The sequence below is a fragment of the Opisthocomus hoazin genome, chromosome 4, assembly GCF_030867145.1.
Source record: "Opisthocomus hoazin isolate bOpiHoa1 chromosome 4, bOpiHoa1.hap1, whole genome shotgun sequence".
In the NCBI taxonomy this organism is placed as follows: Eukaryota; Metazoa; Chordata; class Aves; order Opisthocomiformes; family Opisthocomidae; genus Opisthocomus; species Opisthocomus hoazin.
In genome coordinates this window covers 47926796-47941777 of record NC_134417.1, presented here as the reverse complement: position 1 = coordinate 47941777, position 14982 = coordinate 47926796, and the positions used below count along the sequence as shown (strand labels likewise).

General features: G+C 42.3%; 1 protein-coding gene across 1 annotated transcript in view; it reads right to left on the bottom strand.

Moving 5' to 3' along the window:
• TOPAZ1 (testis and ovary specific TOPAZ 1) overlaps window positions 1-5564 on the bottom strand; it is a 40553-nt gene extending 34989 nt beyond the window's left edge. The window contains exons 1-2 of the mRNA XM_075417415.1: window positions 4385-5564; window positions 421-2890 (exon numbers count right to left, since the gene is read on the bottom strand). Coding sequence (XP_075273530.1) covers window positions 421-2890; window positions 4385-5564 — 3650 coding nt within the window. The remainder of the gene's footprint in view (window positions 1-420; window positions 2891-4384) is intronic.
• Window positions 5565-14982: the final 9418 nt, after the last annotated feature.

Genomic DNA, 14982 nt, shown 5'->3' with positions numbered 1-14982 from the left:
TAGAAGGTAAAAAATATTTTTAAGTACTGTACCACATTACAACTAAAAAAATACCCTCAAAGGTGTATCCGTTGTCTCAAATTAAGTCAGATATTTAAAAACATTAAGTTGTTTATTAAGAAGATTACTCTTGATAATTAGCTTTGTTTATATTTATGTATTTCACTTCACTTGGTCTAAACCAATTCTTTAGGACTCCATTTTCCTTTGATTCATAGTTTATCCTAGCTCCTATGAAAAACAAATTAATTTATTTGCATTCAGAATACTGTCATATCGCAATCAAACTTTGACACTTAAAATCAACCCAGAAATTAGTGAAAATCGCTAAGGAAGCCTGACCACTACAACCAAAGTATACTTACTGATATGAGAACAAAGTACTTAGGATTATTGTAATAAAACGAATGATATGCATACCTAAAATTATCATCTACTGAATCTCTGTTTTCTGAGGTAACAGGATACTTAGGCTTAAGATCCTGCTTTTCATCTGTAATGCAGATGCCAGTACTGGACGCCTTCACAGGACAATTTTCAGGCTCTGCAAGTGCAAGCTCCTCTTCGTTATTGGTTCCAAAAAGGTCAGGGTCATCCTGAATGACATCAATGACAAGAACATCTTCTTTGTAAGCTTCAAGAATATCTGGAAACTTTTGACTTTTGTGTTGTGAAAGATTCCCTCTTGATTTGCTATCATCATTTATTTCTAACGCATCAGGGTGGTCAGCTGCATTCCAAGAATGATCAGGAAAATCAGATTTTAGTACACATTCAGTACCATGGAAATCAGGCACAGATGACTCTAGCTGATCACCAAGAAAATTACATGGAGATAAAGAAAAATGTTCAGGGAGTGCAAATATCTCATTTGAAAGGTTTTCAGGGCTATCACGCTTAAAGTCCTTACTGTTTATCACAACTGCTGTTTTCTTCATGGGGACTGTAGATGTAGCACCGCTCACAATAGCAAAAGGCTGCTGTGCAGAATTTACCAAAGAAGTCTCTTCACCCGTTTTCTGCCTTCTTGTAACACTAGTGCTGTCAAGAAGCTCTAGTGGACTACGGGTTTCTCTTTCAAATGAATGGACAGATTCCAATTTCCTGGATTCACGTTTGTTTTTGCATAAAGGAATTTTGAATTTTTTCAGGTTCCCAGTGTTTAATACTTTCATTAGCTTTACATCAGAAAACGTCTGGTCCACCACTGATACTTTACGGCTGAAGTTTATTCTGGTTTTGTTACCTCTAGATGTACCATTCCTGACCGTCACAGACAGGTTTCTTTCTGTTACAGCTCCTTTATTTTTATCTTTTTGTTTTGTAAAATTCAAGGTTGCTTTAACTTCTTGCACATAATTATGCCTAAAAGCCACAGCACTTCTATCCATATTAACTGGTGATTCCACATTTTTGTTGCTTATTCTCAAAGTCTCTTTAATACCCACAGAAGAAGATTCTGGCGTTTCAAGTGAAGTCAGACATTTAGCATTTGGATCAATTATTTTATGTGTAGATTCTTTGTTAATTTCTGCCAATGACGTATGCAAATCCAACTGTCCCAAATTCCCAGTCATGACACTGTTTCCTACAGCTTTAACACTGCTTTTATCAGAGGATTCTTCAAAGGCAGCCCTCAAAAGTCTTTTTCCTTCTGAGATGGGCCCATGATTTTTATGAATCCACTCAGAAGTCCTGGCACAAGATTCAAAAGGCCAGGCGTTTTTACCAGTCATAGGTACTGTTCTTTGACATGTAAACTGCTGCAATTTCGTATTAACTTTCTTCAGTTTTTCATCTGTCTTGCTTTTGTGACAATTAGAAACATTATGGAACTGAGCTAGCACTCTTAGGCTACCCGAGGCAGCAGAATCATGTGCCACACTGTTTGAATTTTCTCCTTTTGCTATTACAGAGAGGTCAGATGTCTTCTTAAAGCCATCTTCAAGTGCAAGCAATTTGGTACTATTCTTCCTCCCGACTGATATATTTTGTGCTTCACAAGTATTTTTTCCTATATGAAGATCTGAGGTATGATCACATGACGCTGACACAGTAACTTCTTTATGATTTAGTCCTAAGACTGCAAAGGAGCTTGACACTGCAACTGCCGCTTCTGTTTGTAACTCACGCTCACTGCATTCATTAGCCATGTCTGTGAAAATATTCTGCACTGCTGATTTCTCAGTGATTTTCATCTTTTTTCTAGGCTTTCTACCAATACTCCGCTTTTTTCCCCTTAAACAATTACTGTTTTCACTCTGACAGCATGAAAAACACCCTTCTCCATTTTGAGCTTTATCTTCTTTAGTAAACCATAAACCATGGTTTATGGGTGATCCCTTATCTTCCATTCTACTAGTGCTGGAATTCGTATGACTCTGTTCTACAGTACCATCAGGAAAAACATGCTTGCTTTTATCCTGGGCTATGTGGAAGAATTCACTTAATTTATAACTGCTGGTAGTTCCACTAGCTGAAGACTTCACAAGCGTACTGACGTAACGACAGGCCTCTAATCTCACAAATGGATTCTTTTCTGTTGCACAGAGCAAGCCGTTACAATGGTTTAGGGTGTTTCTGCAATGTTCAGCATCACATTTTGCAGATACGTTTCTCACTTTTTCAGCTGTAGTCACACTACAACCTTGAAAGCACTTGATTTGATCAGTTCTGGGTTTTCTTTTTTTATACTGCACACCAGACTCTTTTGTTACAGGATGGCATAGAAAGCTCTTGCTTTGAGACACACCTAATGTAGCAATTGTAGGAGATTTAGAGTACTGAGGTTCCTTTTCCTTGGAATCTTCTGGTCTGTTTTGATTTGTCTTACACCTCTTCACAGCCTGCGTGCTGGAGCCTTGCTCAATTGCTTCCCATTTTTCCTTTGCTGATTAAAAACAAAGAAGTGTCATTAAAAAATATGCTAACGGAAAAAGGTTACCCTATTGCAGTATTTTATAAAGAGAACAAAAAACATACAAGGGTACTAAGGAACATGACACCGTGTAAGACCAAAACATTTCTGTAAAGTTTTCCCTTTTTTTTTTTTTTTTTAATGAGCACTGTTAGCAGACTTCTAGTAACAAATTATGTTTTATCCTCAGAAAATACCAAGATGGACAGAACCTTAAGGTGTCAAAAGGACACTGGAAAATGTGCATTTAAAACATAGGTGGAAACCAAATTAGAGTAAGTCTGGCAAGAAAAAGCAGATGCTGTTTGCACACTCAGCCTTAAAACCTTTTGTTTAGAGTCTCTGTAATAGGAAAGCTTGTTTATAAGAATAGTGTTTTATTTCAGATATACAGCCATCCAAGTGCATCAGACTATCAAAGAAAATCCAGCAAAACTGCAGGACTTGCATTTTCATAAAGTACTACTTTTTATTTAAGAGCAAATACAGGCAATGCAAAAAACTGTACATTTCAAAATTTTATCTGGAGAACGGACTCCAGAATGTACTGGTAGAATGTTGGGTTGTTTAGATACTAGTTTTCAAAGTAAGATGCAATTTTAATACCTCCATTTTTCAGAATATGGCTTCTAGAGGAAGTATTTATTAATAATAAACTACAGCAAATATTTGTCATTAGAATGTAGCCACTTTGGAAGTAAAAAGGCTGTCTTTTAGGCAACTGTCCCGAAAAAAATGACTTTTAAAAACCCTCGTTCAAAATTGTTCCAGTTTCATACTTAAAACACCAAAATACAATCTTTGTTTCTACATTGCCTAGGATTTTGCAGAGAATAACAACTAAAAAGCAAAAAGTTCTGAAAACAAAACCCAGCAACTTATAAAGGCAAGCACTAAAGTAAGACAGCATGATACATATTCAAAAATAATCAAATAATATACAGATGAATGAAGAATTGACCAGCTTTTATTTTGGCTTTGCTGAAGCTGCCTCCTTTCCTGCTTATGCCTGACCTTCCATGCATAAATGGGGGGGGGGGGGGGGGGGCGGGGGCAGGGAGGGAGGGATTTCTCACTCAGGGCCTGTTCCTGCCAACACCCCTTCATCCCCCAACAACCCTAAAGGGTATCTGGTCTCCTCTCCTTTGTGTGAAAGAACTGCTTTTCTCCTTCAAGAAAAGCCGTTCCTCTTCCTAAAAATCTATGTTCTTCTAAGACTAGTTTCACGTTATTGCAAAGCAGACCCTAGTTCTTCTCTCTACACTTCTCGAGCTAAGCTAGCAGCCACCCACTAAGAGTCACTTTGAGATAGGGTACAGGCTACTCTTTCCTGCCCCCATGACTTTGTCCCACACAGACACATCTGCAAAAGAAAAAACTATCTCCTGTTTTTTCACTTTCTAAGTCCCTTGTCCTGGGAGCCCAAATTCTTCACCTGTACTTCTACAATGGGGCACAAGCACTTACCACTTTCCTCCAGGCAGCCTGCTCCTTTCTGAGGGTTTGAGCTCTGCAGCTCTTCTTTCATTCCACGCTTGTTCGCCCTTCCTCTGGTTACTGGTTGCTCTTGGCTACTTCGAGCCTGTAGCTGCTGTGACACCAGCGTACTTCTGCCCCTCTTCCTCAGACTCACAGCTCCTTTCTTGGACTCTGCACAATGTGTATGCAGTTCTGGCAAAGCAGATCTACCCCTCTCTCTGGGACCTTGTAGTTTTAGTTTCTTCGGAGATGTCCCACCTTTCTTCCTCAAGCATCTCCTTCCTTTCTGCTGTGTCCCTGGCTTTTTTGATCCAATTAAAGAACACCCATCCAACTTCTCTGGCATAGCTACCTGTTCCTTTGGTTTTGGTTCAGACAAGGATTCCCAAGACCCCAAATTCTTCTTAAGATCTGGGATTTGCATCTTCAGCATTGTTACGGAGTCAGTGCTTTTCACTTCAACACTGTACTTGTCCTTTCTGGGTTGCAGAACCTCTAGCCCTGGTGAACAGGAAATACCGTATCTCTCTGTGCTCTCAATTTCCTCCTCTGAGGATGGGATTTGTAATTTTATTTCCATAAAAGAGTATTTGCCTTTTTCTCCTGAGCTCTCTGAGCACTCCTGGAAACCTGAGAGGTTAAGTCCTTCTGAGCTATGTTCTTCCCTTTCAATCCTTCCTGAGAATTTATTTTGCGAAGTAGTTCCTGAGAAAAATAGCTGTTGATCTTGTCCTGTCCCTCTTCTCACAGTCTCTTCCCAGCAGGTTGCTGCAGCTGTGGTTGCTGCCTGCCAATCTTCACAAACAGCAGTGTCTGAAATTGGCAGAACCACACCCTTCTTGCTTCTGGCAGCCCTCCCGCACTGTATCCCCGTGTTTTTTTCACCTGGGAGTCCCTGGCTACTCTCACCTTGCTCCTTCTGCATGGGGACAAGAGGAGCAAACTGCTTACAGGAGAAGCTGGAGAGCACAGCAGGCTGCAAACAGGAAGATAAACGCTGCTCCGGTCTTTTCTTTGGTGCCAAGTGAGGACTCTGCTTGGCTACCAACTTCCTCCCTGGCTCACATCCTACCCCCGCACCCAGAGAGTGCGGGCTGGTGACCACCTCGTTGGCCGACCTCACCTTGCTGACAGTTGCCACTTTCCCTGACCTCAACTGCAGCATCATCGGAGCCTAGGGACAGCAACAAAATCCACAAAATCCGCTCACCAGGGTGCCTTTAATAGCGCTCCCGCCAGCCCAGCGCCCAAGGCCCGACCAGGAGGGGAGCACAACCTCCCTCAGGGGTCACCCCGGGGGAGTCCGGCCTGATAGAAAGCCCAGCCCGCCTGCGGCCAGCAACGAAGGCCTCTCCCCGCCCCCCCCGCCCGGAGCAGCCCCTCACCGAGGAGCGGGGAGGGCCAAGCAGCCCCGCATCTCTTCCACCTCAGGGACCGCGCTCGGCCGCCCCTGCCACGCAGGCCGCCACCTCCCGCAGGCCGCCTCCCCTCTCTCAGCCCCGCCTGCCGTCCACCGATCCGTCCCTCGACGCCTCGTCCGAGCGCCGCCTGCCCGAACGCGCCGCTGGCAGGGAGCCGGGCGCTAACGGCGGCGCGGCCGGCGCGGGCGCAGGGCGGGAGGCGGCCGAGGGCGGCGGCGTGAGGGAGGCTCCGTGGCGGGGGCGAGGCGGGGAGCGTGCGCGGCCGGGCGTGCCGGCACTGACGGGCGGGAGCGGAGCCGCCGCCGCCGCCTCGGTGCGCACGCCCTCCTGTCGGGTCCGCCTCGGGGCGGAGGGCGCGGCTCCCGTGGGCGGCGGCGCCGGGCCGGGCGGGGGTTTCTTGGCTCCGGCCGCGGAGCTTTGGGGCTGCCCCCCCCGTTGCCCGAAACCCCGTGCCGCAGCGGGGTCAGCGCCCACCAGGCCCTGCCCGAGGCCCCGGGGTGCTGCGTGGGACAGCCAGACCCTGCGAAGTGCCAAATGGCGGCAGACGCTCAGCTCACCCGGAGCTGAGGGTCGGGTAGAAACACCCCAGATGGCCCGGGTCGGTGGTTTTTTCAGGTGTTTCATCCACCTCAGTGACGCAGCATTGCCTCCTTTACCCGCAGCACTTCAGAAGCTCGCCAGAATTGAGGGGCAATGCGCTTGTCTCCATAACCGTAGCTTACGCAGACTTTGTGTTTCAAATAACACAGTTCCTTAGGGCTGGAGTTAGGGAAAAAGAAAGCTCAAGTAGTTAAGACTCTATAGTCAGAAAACAAAGCTGGTGTTCCGGCTTCAAGTGTGGTGATGGTCTGAGTGCCAATGGAGGACACCAGAGCTTCAGGACCATTCACTGCGTGATAACGTGAACAGGTAGAAGTTAGCTTACAAAAGCAATATCGTACAAAGATTGACTCTAAATGACGAGTGCTATGAAAACCATAAATGATTAAACTTAATAAGGGGATACTTTAGTGCCAATGATGTGATCAGCAAAATCGCAGGTGGCTGATAAATGACTGTGTCCTACAAGCGGTCCCTTTCTGCTCACCGGTGGTCTCTGAGCAATGAAGTGCCTTACTCAGCCTCATTTCACCCTTACTTAGTGCTTGGCGATGTTCACGTATCATGCAGCCCAGTTTGAGAGCCATGCACGGAAATAATGCTTTTTGTGTCACTGCTTGCTAGAAGTGCAGTACTGTGGGTGTAAAAGAGTAGCTGAAGACTACAGCTGTATTTTACCAAGTGACATTGGCTCGCTACGTGACTCCAGCTGATGTTACTCACTTCATCTCTGTTTCTTCATCTATAGGTAGAGAGAATACATCCCTGTCCAAATAAAGACTGAAAACACTGAATTTTTGGCAAAAGCTCTCCATAGACGAGAAAAGGACAGGCAGGCTGGGAATCCATTAACTTCCTTTTGCCTGTCTTAGGTTGCACACACGTGCTTACGTACAATGAAGAAGTCAGTGAATGGCTAACTAGAGCTAATCAAAGCAGAACATACAGATTTCTTAGGCAGTTTCTCCCCCAGCTCAATGTTGTGCTTCAGGTCCTTGGGACAGAAAGGACCCAAGAAAAGGGATTTAACTGCATAGCATTTATCATTGTCAGTGTTCTGCAAGACTAGTATTACATAAAACATTCGGCTCTGGCAAAATTTAACTTTCCTCAGTTCAAATGCAACCTTCTCCAGTGTGTAACACAGTCTTCTAAGTTTGATAGCAAGACAAGAAAGAAAAAAATATGCCAAAAAGCAGTAGTGATGGAAATCTGGAAGAACGGCATATGAATTATCTTATTGCTCTCCAGTATAATTCTTAAGATTTGAGTATTCAGTCAGTTATTTACAGTAATGAGACGTCTACTCAGACCAGATTTTTATGCAATGAATAAAAAATGTACTTGAAATGAATACTAATTAAAGACTTTTTTGATTAAAGCCCTTTGAAAAAAGGGCTAGAGTGTCAGAAAGGACATTTTGAAGCAGCTGTGGATTATGTTAAAAAACAGATTGCATTCAGTTTACAATACTGTTAAAAAGAAGTAGTATAAACATTGTCTTGCAAAGTGGATCAATTTAACCATCTTTTAAAAATACTTGAAAGAAGAGAGAATTTTAATACATAGACAGATTATTTAAAGACATTCTGTGTCAAGTGTTTATTAAAGCTGTAGGTTACTGAAGTGGAAATAACTTTACAAAATCATATAAACAGCTTAAGGGGGAAACAGGAGTTATTTTCACATTCCAACAATGTTTGAATTAGTAATACTACAAGGAAATAGTTAAACTTTATTTTAGAACTAATTAAACTTTTGCTGTTCTGTTGCTTTGTTTCGTTGGTTTCTTATTCATCCTAGACACTTAAACACAGTGTTTTAGTTTAACCTGGCAGCCGGCAACTGAACACCAGACAGCCGCTTGCTCACCCCTGGCCTTCCCCCCCCCAGCGGGATGGGGAGGAGAAATGGACAAAAGGGGAAACTCATGGGTTGAGATAAAGACAATTTAATAAGATGAGAAAGGAAATGCTGCTACTACTACTACTACTACTAATGATAATAGTGAATATGCAAAACAAACTATATACAATACAGTTTTTCTCACCACCCAATGACCAAACCGCAGCCACTCCCTGAGCAGTGATCATGGAATGCCAAATCCGTGAATTTTTGAGAATTTTGCAGAACTCCTGGAAAAAAATAAACTCCTGGAAAAGTTCAAACTCCCAGACAGGAGAGGATTTGAACTCATGGGCATGAGAAGAGCAGAGAGCCCCCTGCCCCCAGGCCAACCCCCATTTATAAACTGAGCATGACACCCACGGTATGGAGTATTTCCATTGGCCAGCTTGGGCTGGCTGCCTGGCTCTGCTAGCTCCCAGCTCCGGCACACCTGCTCATCAGCTGAACATGTGAAACTGGAAACAGTCCTTGATTTCACAGCAACAACTGAAAACATCAGTGTTATCAACATTCTTCTCCTACTAAATCCAAAACACAGCAGGTACTGAGAGGAAAATTAGCACTATGCCAACCAAAACCAGGACACCCAGTGACAGAAATATAAGGTACTGAGTGACTGAAAGTAAAAAGGGAATCCTGGTGTCTAAAACCATTTTTTCCCAGAATAACCAGTACACTCAGCGATGCCTGGCAATTTCCAAGAGAGAAAAAGGAACTTGTGTAACTACGTTTATGTAAAGTCGATGAAATTGTTATTTGTTTCTTCTCTCAGAGAAGTAAGTGTGTGCCCTTAGCCCCCCCAACTAGTTTACATTACTAGTATGGAGAAATTGTGGCTGCAGATCTAACAGTGATACATTTGAGTAACCTTCCAAAAGTTTTTGAAGGATTGACATTTATAAACAAACACATAAACCAGCTACATAGCTGAGCAAATCTTACAGATTTTTAACTGGCTGTATTTTAGGCTTTGCTAATACACTCACCTAGCAACAGGAATTAAGTTGTCTTTTTTAGCTAGGGAGCTGAAAAGAATTAACTCGAAAATGAATTGGGTTTTTTTGTGAGGCAGTGTGAAAAATGTCCCCCTGGACCACTTCTTTTTGCAATGCTTACATCTTCATGCTTGGCTGAGGGATAGATTTGTTATCTCTAGCAGACCTTAGTGGAAGCAGTTTGGCTGTACTGTAAGAACTGAGACTGATTGCTGAAAAATACGCGTAGTCTGTTACATTCTTAAAATTCGCCAAATTAATTCCTTAAGTGATAAAACTAAAATGAAGCATGGAAGAGTTTTAGTCCAGTATGTCTAAGAAAGTAGCCTTTTATAGCCCCAAGGATTTATTTATTAACAGTTCTGAGCTATTGGTTTTGCAAAGGTAGCACCCAAAGATAGTAAGCATAGATGTGGTATTTAAGTAACTTCTTTACCTCTTGCCTTCCGTTCAAATACATGAGTGTTTTGGAAAGAATATTGCTAATCTGTTGAACTAAGGAGTTTTGTCTCAAGCCATTCATGTATACCCCTCTAAAACTGCCTTGCTTTCCATTCCCAGGCACTTAATGCAGGAGCCACCTTTGACGTGACATCTGATGAGCCCTTGTTAGGCTTGAGGTACAATGTATGTATTCAATTTGTGTCCTTGGTAGCTCAGCTGTATGGGTGTTGATCCAGTTTATACTAATGGCTGCTTGCCTACTGTGACGCTATGAACTCCGTTAGACAAGGGCCAGTATGGTGTTGAGAGCAGATGTACCTCAGTGGAAATATGTGATCTGTTTTGTGAAGCAGCTGAGTGATTGCACTGCATGGCATCACGAGGGTAGACTAGGTGAATCCAGTGAGTGGCTGGATATTGCAGCCTCTGTTTTGGTATCTGTTTTTATTATAGAGCTGTACAGGGTAGTTTAAAGTAACTTCGTTTTCCACCAGTTTCAAGTGAGATGTTGGAGGAAAAAGGACAGCTGGTGTATTTCATAATGAACCATCTGGTATTTCTTGGTAGATCCTCTGATTCCTAATTTACTACTGAATTGTGACAGTATGAAAATCATAATTATTGACTGTGTGGAATCAGTGTTTCCCTCTGGCACATTTTGTGCTCCTTCAGTTTCTGTGAAAGAGTAGTCGTAGGAGGGATAAGGACCTCTCACACTGAGTTTTGCAAAGCTTGAAAGTCATCTAAACCATTTGCCATTTTTCTGGTAATCGTGCTGCTTGACATTTATTCTGAAAGACTGACTTTTCGGATTATCACATCTGATCTGAACCTTACAGAAAGTGGCACTGATCGGTTTTAAGTTTCCACGAGGGAACTCCTGTGTTAGGTTCGTATTCTGTTTTATTCCCTTTTATTTATGGCTCTTTTTTAAATTTCCACTGCTAGGAGTTTAACAAATAAACTAACTAGCTAGTTGGAATCTGAGATTCAAAAAATACAGATGCAGTAGAGGATTAACTAGTCAAATAGGACATTCAGTCTCAATTTCGTTTAAAATTCTCTAAATAAAGCATATCTTTGCTTTAACTAGATAGTACATAACCATGTATGTACCACTAAATCTGCCTTTAGAATCAAATTCTTTTAGTGGCTGGATGAAGAAGATGTTGGACTTATGAGGCAAGCATCTGCACACCAGCAAGTACATGACACCTCCATCTCGCTGCCAAAAAGGATTATGAAATGTGATTTCTAAATGAAAATATTACAAAAGAAAGGAAAAAAGGAAATGGAAGTTGAGTAAATCAGAGCTAGAGAAGGCATAGGATTAGAAACAGTAGGGGTGGGGTAAGGTATAGACAGAATGTAATAAAATAGTAGATAAACAAGGAAAAGAGTGCTAGACAGAAATCAGACAAAAAAAAGAAAGGCAAATTGCTTCAGAAAATTGCCCTTAAAAAACGAAAGGAGAGCTGAAGACAAAACACAGTAGTGGGAAACTTCTTTGTGGTTCAGACTGACTGAAGAAACGGTGGAGGATCATCTTCAGCAGTGCTCCTAGGAAAAGTAAAGAGAGCCTTGAACTCTGAGTGGTGACAGTGATCAATCACAAGCTAGAATCCAAATCTGAATCCTAATAAATCTTGCTGTTAGGCATTGAACAGTGACTGGCTCCCAGGTTCAATTTCTTGTACTATGGTCATCCATTAAGGCTTTCCATCTCTGTCTGCTTAATAGTGCTAAAGCGGCTGACATACAAAGTGTGGAGCCTCAGAATAACTTGCTGTGTCTTGTCTTCTGTGGGTGATTCGTCCATAAGCATCAGATCACTCCACATCCCCCAATATATTGTATAGTTTGTATGTATAATTTCGAACTTGAGGAGTGTATTTACAGTTACTGTATGCTTGCAGAACTCGAATGTGAGTTTTTTAGAGCTGCAGATCTAGGAAATGGCCACTGCTTGCCTCTTTTTTATCTTTGAGACAGTATTACTCTCTAGGAATGAAAGTAGTTTTACAGTTGATGAAACATCATTTCAGCCATACTGACTGTATGGAGCAGTGGACTGACAATAAAGCTTCCCCTAATGAGAGCAGCATAGAAATGTTTTAAAACATACGCTGACTTTACCACTGAACATTTTCCCATTGGCATATCCAGGGTAATCTATGGGAGAGTCGCGTGAAAGTTGACATTATTGATTCACGTATGCAACAAATTGCTGTGTAGGGAAGGGGAGAGGAGACCAGAGATTTACCTAGTTTTACTTTCATACTTCCACTTACTTTCTTGTATGTAATTAATTATGCTATTTGAAAACAACAGAAAATGATCTTCAGATAAAACAAGTACATACTAGGGGCAGTAGTGAGGGTTTGAGATAAAATTCATTGATGCTAAGTCAAAGCAAGGCATCCATTCAGCAGGGAGTTGCACCCAGTATAAGTTCTTCAGTTAATATCGACATCACTTGCATGTCTTCATACTGTGATGAGCTGAGTGGCTGGGTCGTAGCGTCTAAGTGGTTTCTCAGCTATTTATATTCTGTGTATGAGAAGACAGGTTCACTTAAAATCTAAATACTTCTTGCCTGTATGCTCTGCTGCTTAACCAGCATTTGAGGATGGATAATTTCTTTTTCATCTCTTCACCTAGATAAATATTTTTCTAATCAGTAAGAGGATTGTTGATGTGTTTGCAATGGCCCAGGTTCCATACTGTGTTAGCTGGGAGAGTGTCCACTACTCTGGCTGTCATCTGGAGGGTCAGACTGAGCGCATAAGTAATTATGGAAAGTGTTATTTCTGGAGTCAGTGTCCCACAGACAGCAGCTCTGTGACTGCAGAGAGTGGATCAGAATGTCTCTGTACCTGTCAGGTGTAGACAAATATGTAATTGCTGAAGAAATTAGGTGTTTCACTGTTAAAGGAGGAGGAATGACTTGCTGGACTGCCTTTCAGCCTTGCCGCTTGCTAGAGCAATTCCTTTGACTCTAAATAAAGAAAAACTCCTTTAATGATACGGTACTCACAACAGCTCTGAAGCGCCATTATAAGTCATGACTCCACTGTAGGCGATCTGCATAGTATTACTATTATTTTGATAGAATCCTAAAGAGAGTAATTATATTCCTGGTGTCCAGGCCAGTCAGCTGAGGACAGTTGAATGAGCCATCTCAAGTGTGTTAGTTTCATGAAGACTTTCTGAGCAGAGACTGTACATGGATGGTTTAAAGACTTTTATTCATGATGATAATTAGAACTGTAGTTTCACTGCTTATTTAGCATGTTGCTCAACACGAGAATTGGAGTGCTTTGCATTAATCATACTGTGATGATCAGGTGAGAAGTGGGGTTACAAATTTCACAGAGTAGGGTACAGAAATCAAGAAGAGTAGGTCTTCTCTGATGTTACTGTATCTGTGCAGAAGTACCTTCCTGGCACCTCAGGAGCCTCTCTTTCAAAAGCTTACTCACCTATAGTAAGGCTGGTAATAAGTGAAAATTCTCAATTAATAGCAGTGTTGTCACATTCAACAAACAGGTCAGAACAGCAAGGCAGCCTGTTTCCTTCCTGGCTGCAATAATGGTGTCGCACTCACTGTGTACCTGCTGACGTCAGTCATTCCTTCCTGGCCTCTGAGTGAGCGTCGAACATTGGGCAATTTTGTCTAAATTTGACTGTCATGGGACAGACACCACAGAGCTATTAAGTTCCTATGTATTTCATGAAGATAGACATCCACATAGATGAGAAATCATCCATGGAAAAAAAGGCTAACCCTTTATTAAGTATCAGGGAATCACAGAAAAGAGATATTTCAGATGCCAGGTCTTGTTGTCCTACTGCTTCCAGAGCTACTGGTTGTAAGATCTTGAATGGGGTTTCAGGCAAGACTTGCTGCCAGGGGACATCTTGCTTATAAGAAGACCTGCTGGACGAGAGAGAGTTTCCGTGGGAATTACGCTTGCTAGCAGAGCTTCATGACCAGAAGTTCCTAGGTGTTGTTCTTGAGCGTTTCTGAAGGTTGGGGCACACAGGCTAGTAGCTGCAAAGTGGTGTTAATCCATATGTGGATTAATATGTTTCCGTAAGTGACACGTCTGAATGATTTTTCAGGATTGTTCCAATAAATAAACCTCTTCCCTGGTCCATGTGAACTTAACAGCAAAATCATTTTTATAAATAGTTTATATTGTATAGTAGAACTACAAATAAAATGTAAATAAATTATATCTTTATTTACATTAAAAGTATGTAAGTTGCTCTTGTAGGTATGTAAATAGTTATTTATCTTTGCAGCCTATGTTTGAGTTTCCTATTCTGTTTTGAACCTCAAAAAGAGCCAGGTAATAATTTGTATTCATTTTGTATGCTCAACAGTCTGAAAAGAGACAAGTGAAATCAGTCAGTTGCCTTCCGTGGGCTAAGAATGATGCGTCCCGCAGGGATTCAGGTGATCAGGGCTAGGCAAATGCCGAACTGAAACCTCTGCCTGTGGCGCAGGATACCCTTGGTTCCTTGCCTTTTCCCCACCATCCCGTATCATTCCCATTTTATCTTCACGTAGTGGTTTGTCACATAAATCTACATTCTGGTCTTCCTGGGGGGTGTTATCTTGTTGTTCGTGGCCATTGAGGAAATTAAAAGATGTAACCAAATAATTATTTCTAATCAGGATTCTGTTTGGATATTTTTAACTAACATCTTTCCTTTGGTGTAGTTACAGACTTCTGCGAATACAGTATATTCCATTACTTTATAGGCTGTATATACTAAAACAGAAAGATGAATTAACAAATCGCTGCCTCGCTAAAAAAGTTGGGCACTATGTACAGCATTTCTTTTTGATGCCGCTTTTTCAGAGACCTGTTTTCTGATACCCTCATCCTCCTCTTCTCTTTGCCTAAATACGTGTTTTCCGTGGAATGAGATGGGAAGGAGGTTATTGTAAATAGTGAAGGGGCTGTGTCGAGTCCTTATGTTTGCTTTGGAATTTGTCGGTGCAGCTGGACGTACCGCACTGCCGAGAGGCTGCGCGTGGGGTTGTGTAGAGCTCTGCCATGGGGCTTTTCGGTATTGCTGAACTCCAGAGAAGCAGCAGTGAGGTGGTCCCGTGCACCTCGCTGCCTGATCTCTTGGTAAGACTCTCTCGCACTCCAGTGTGCTCTTTTGCCCCCAGCAGTCCTGAGCAGTGAATGCTAGGCAGAGA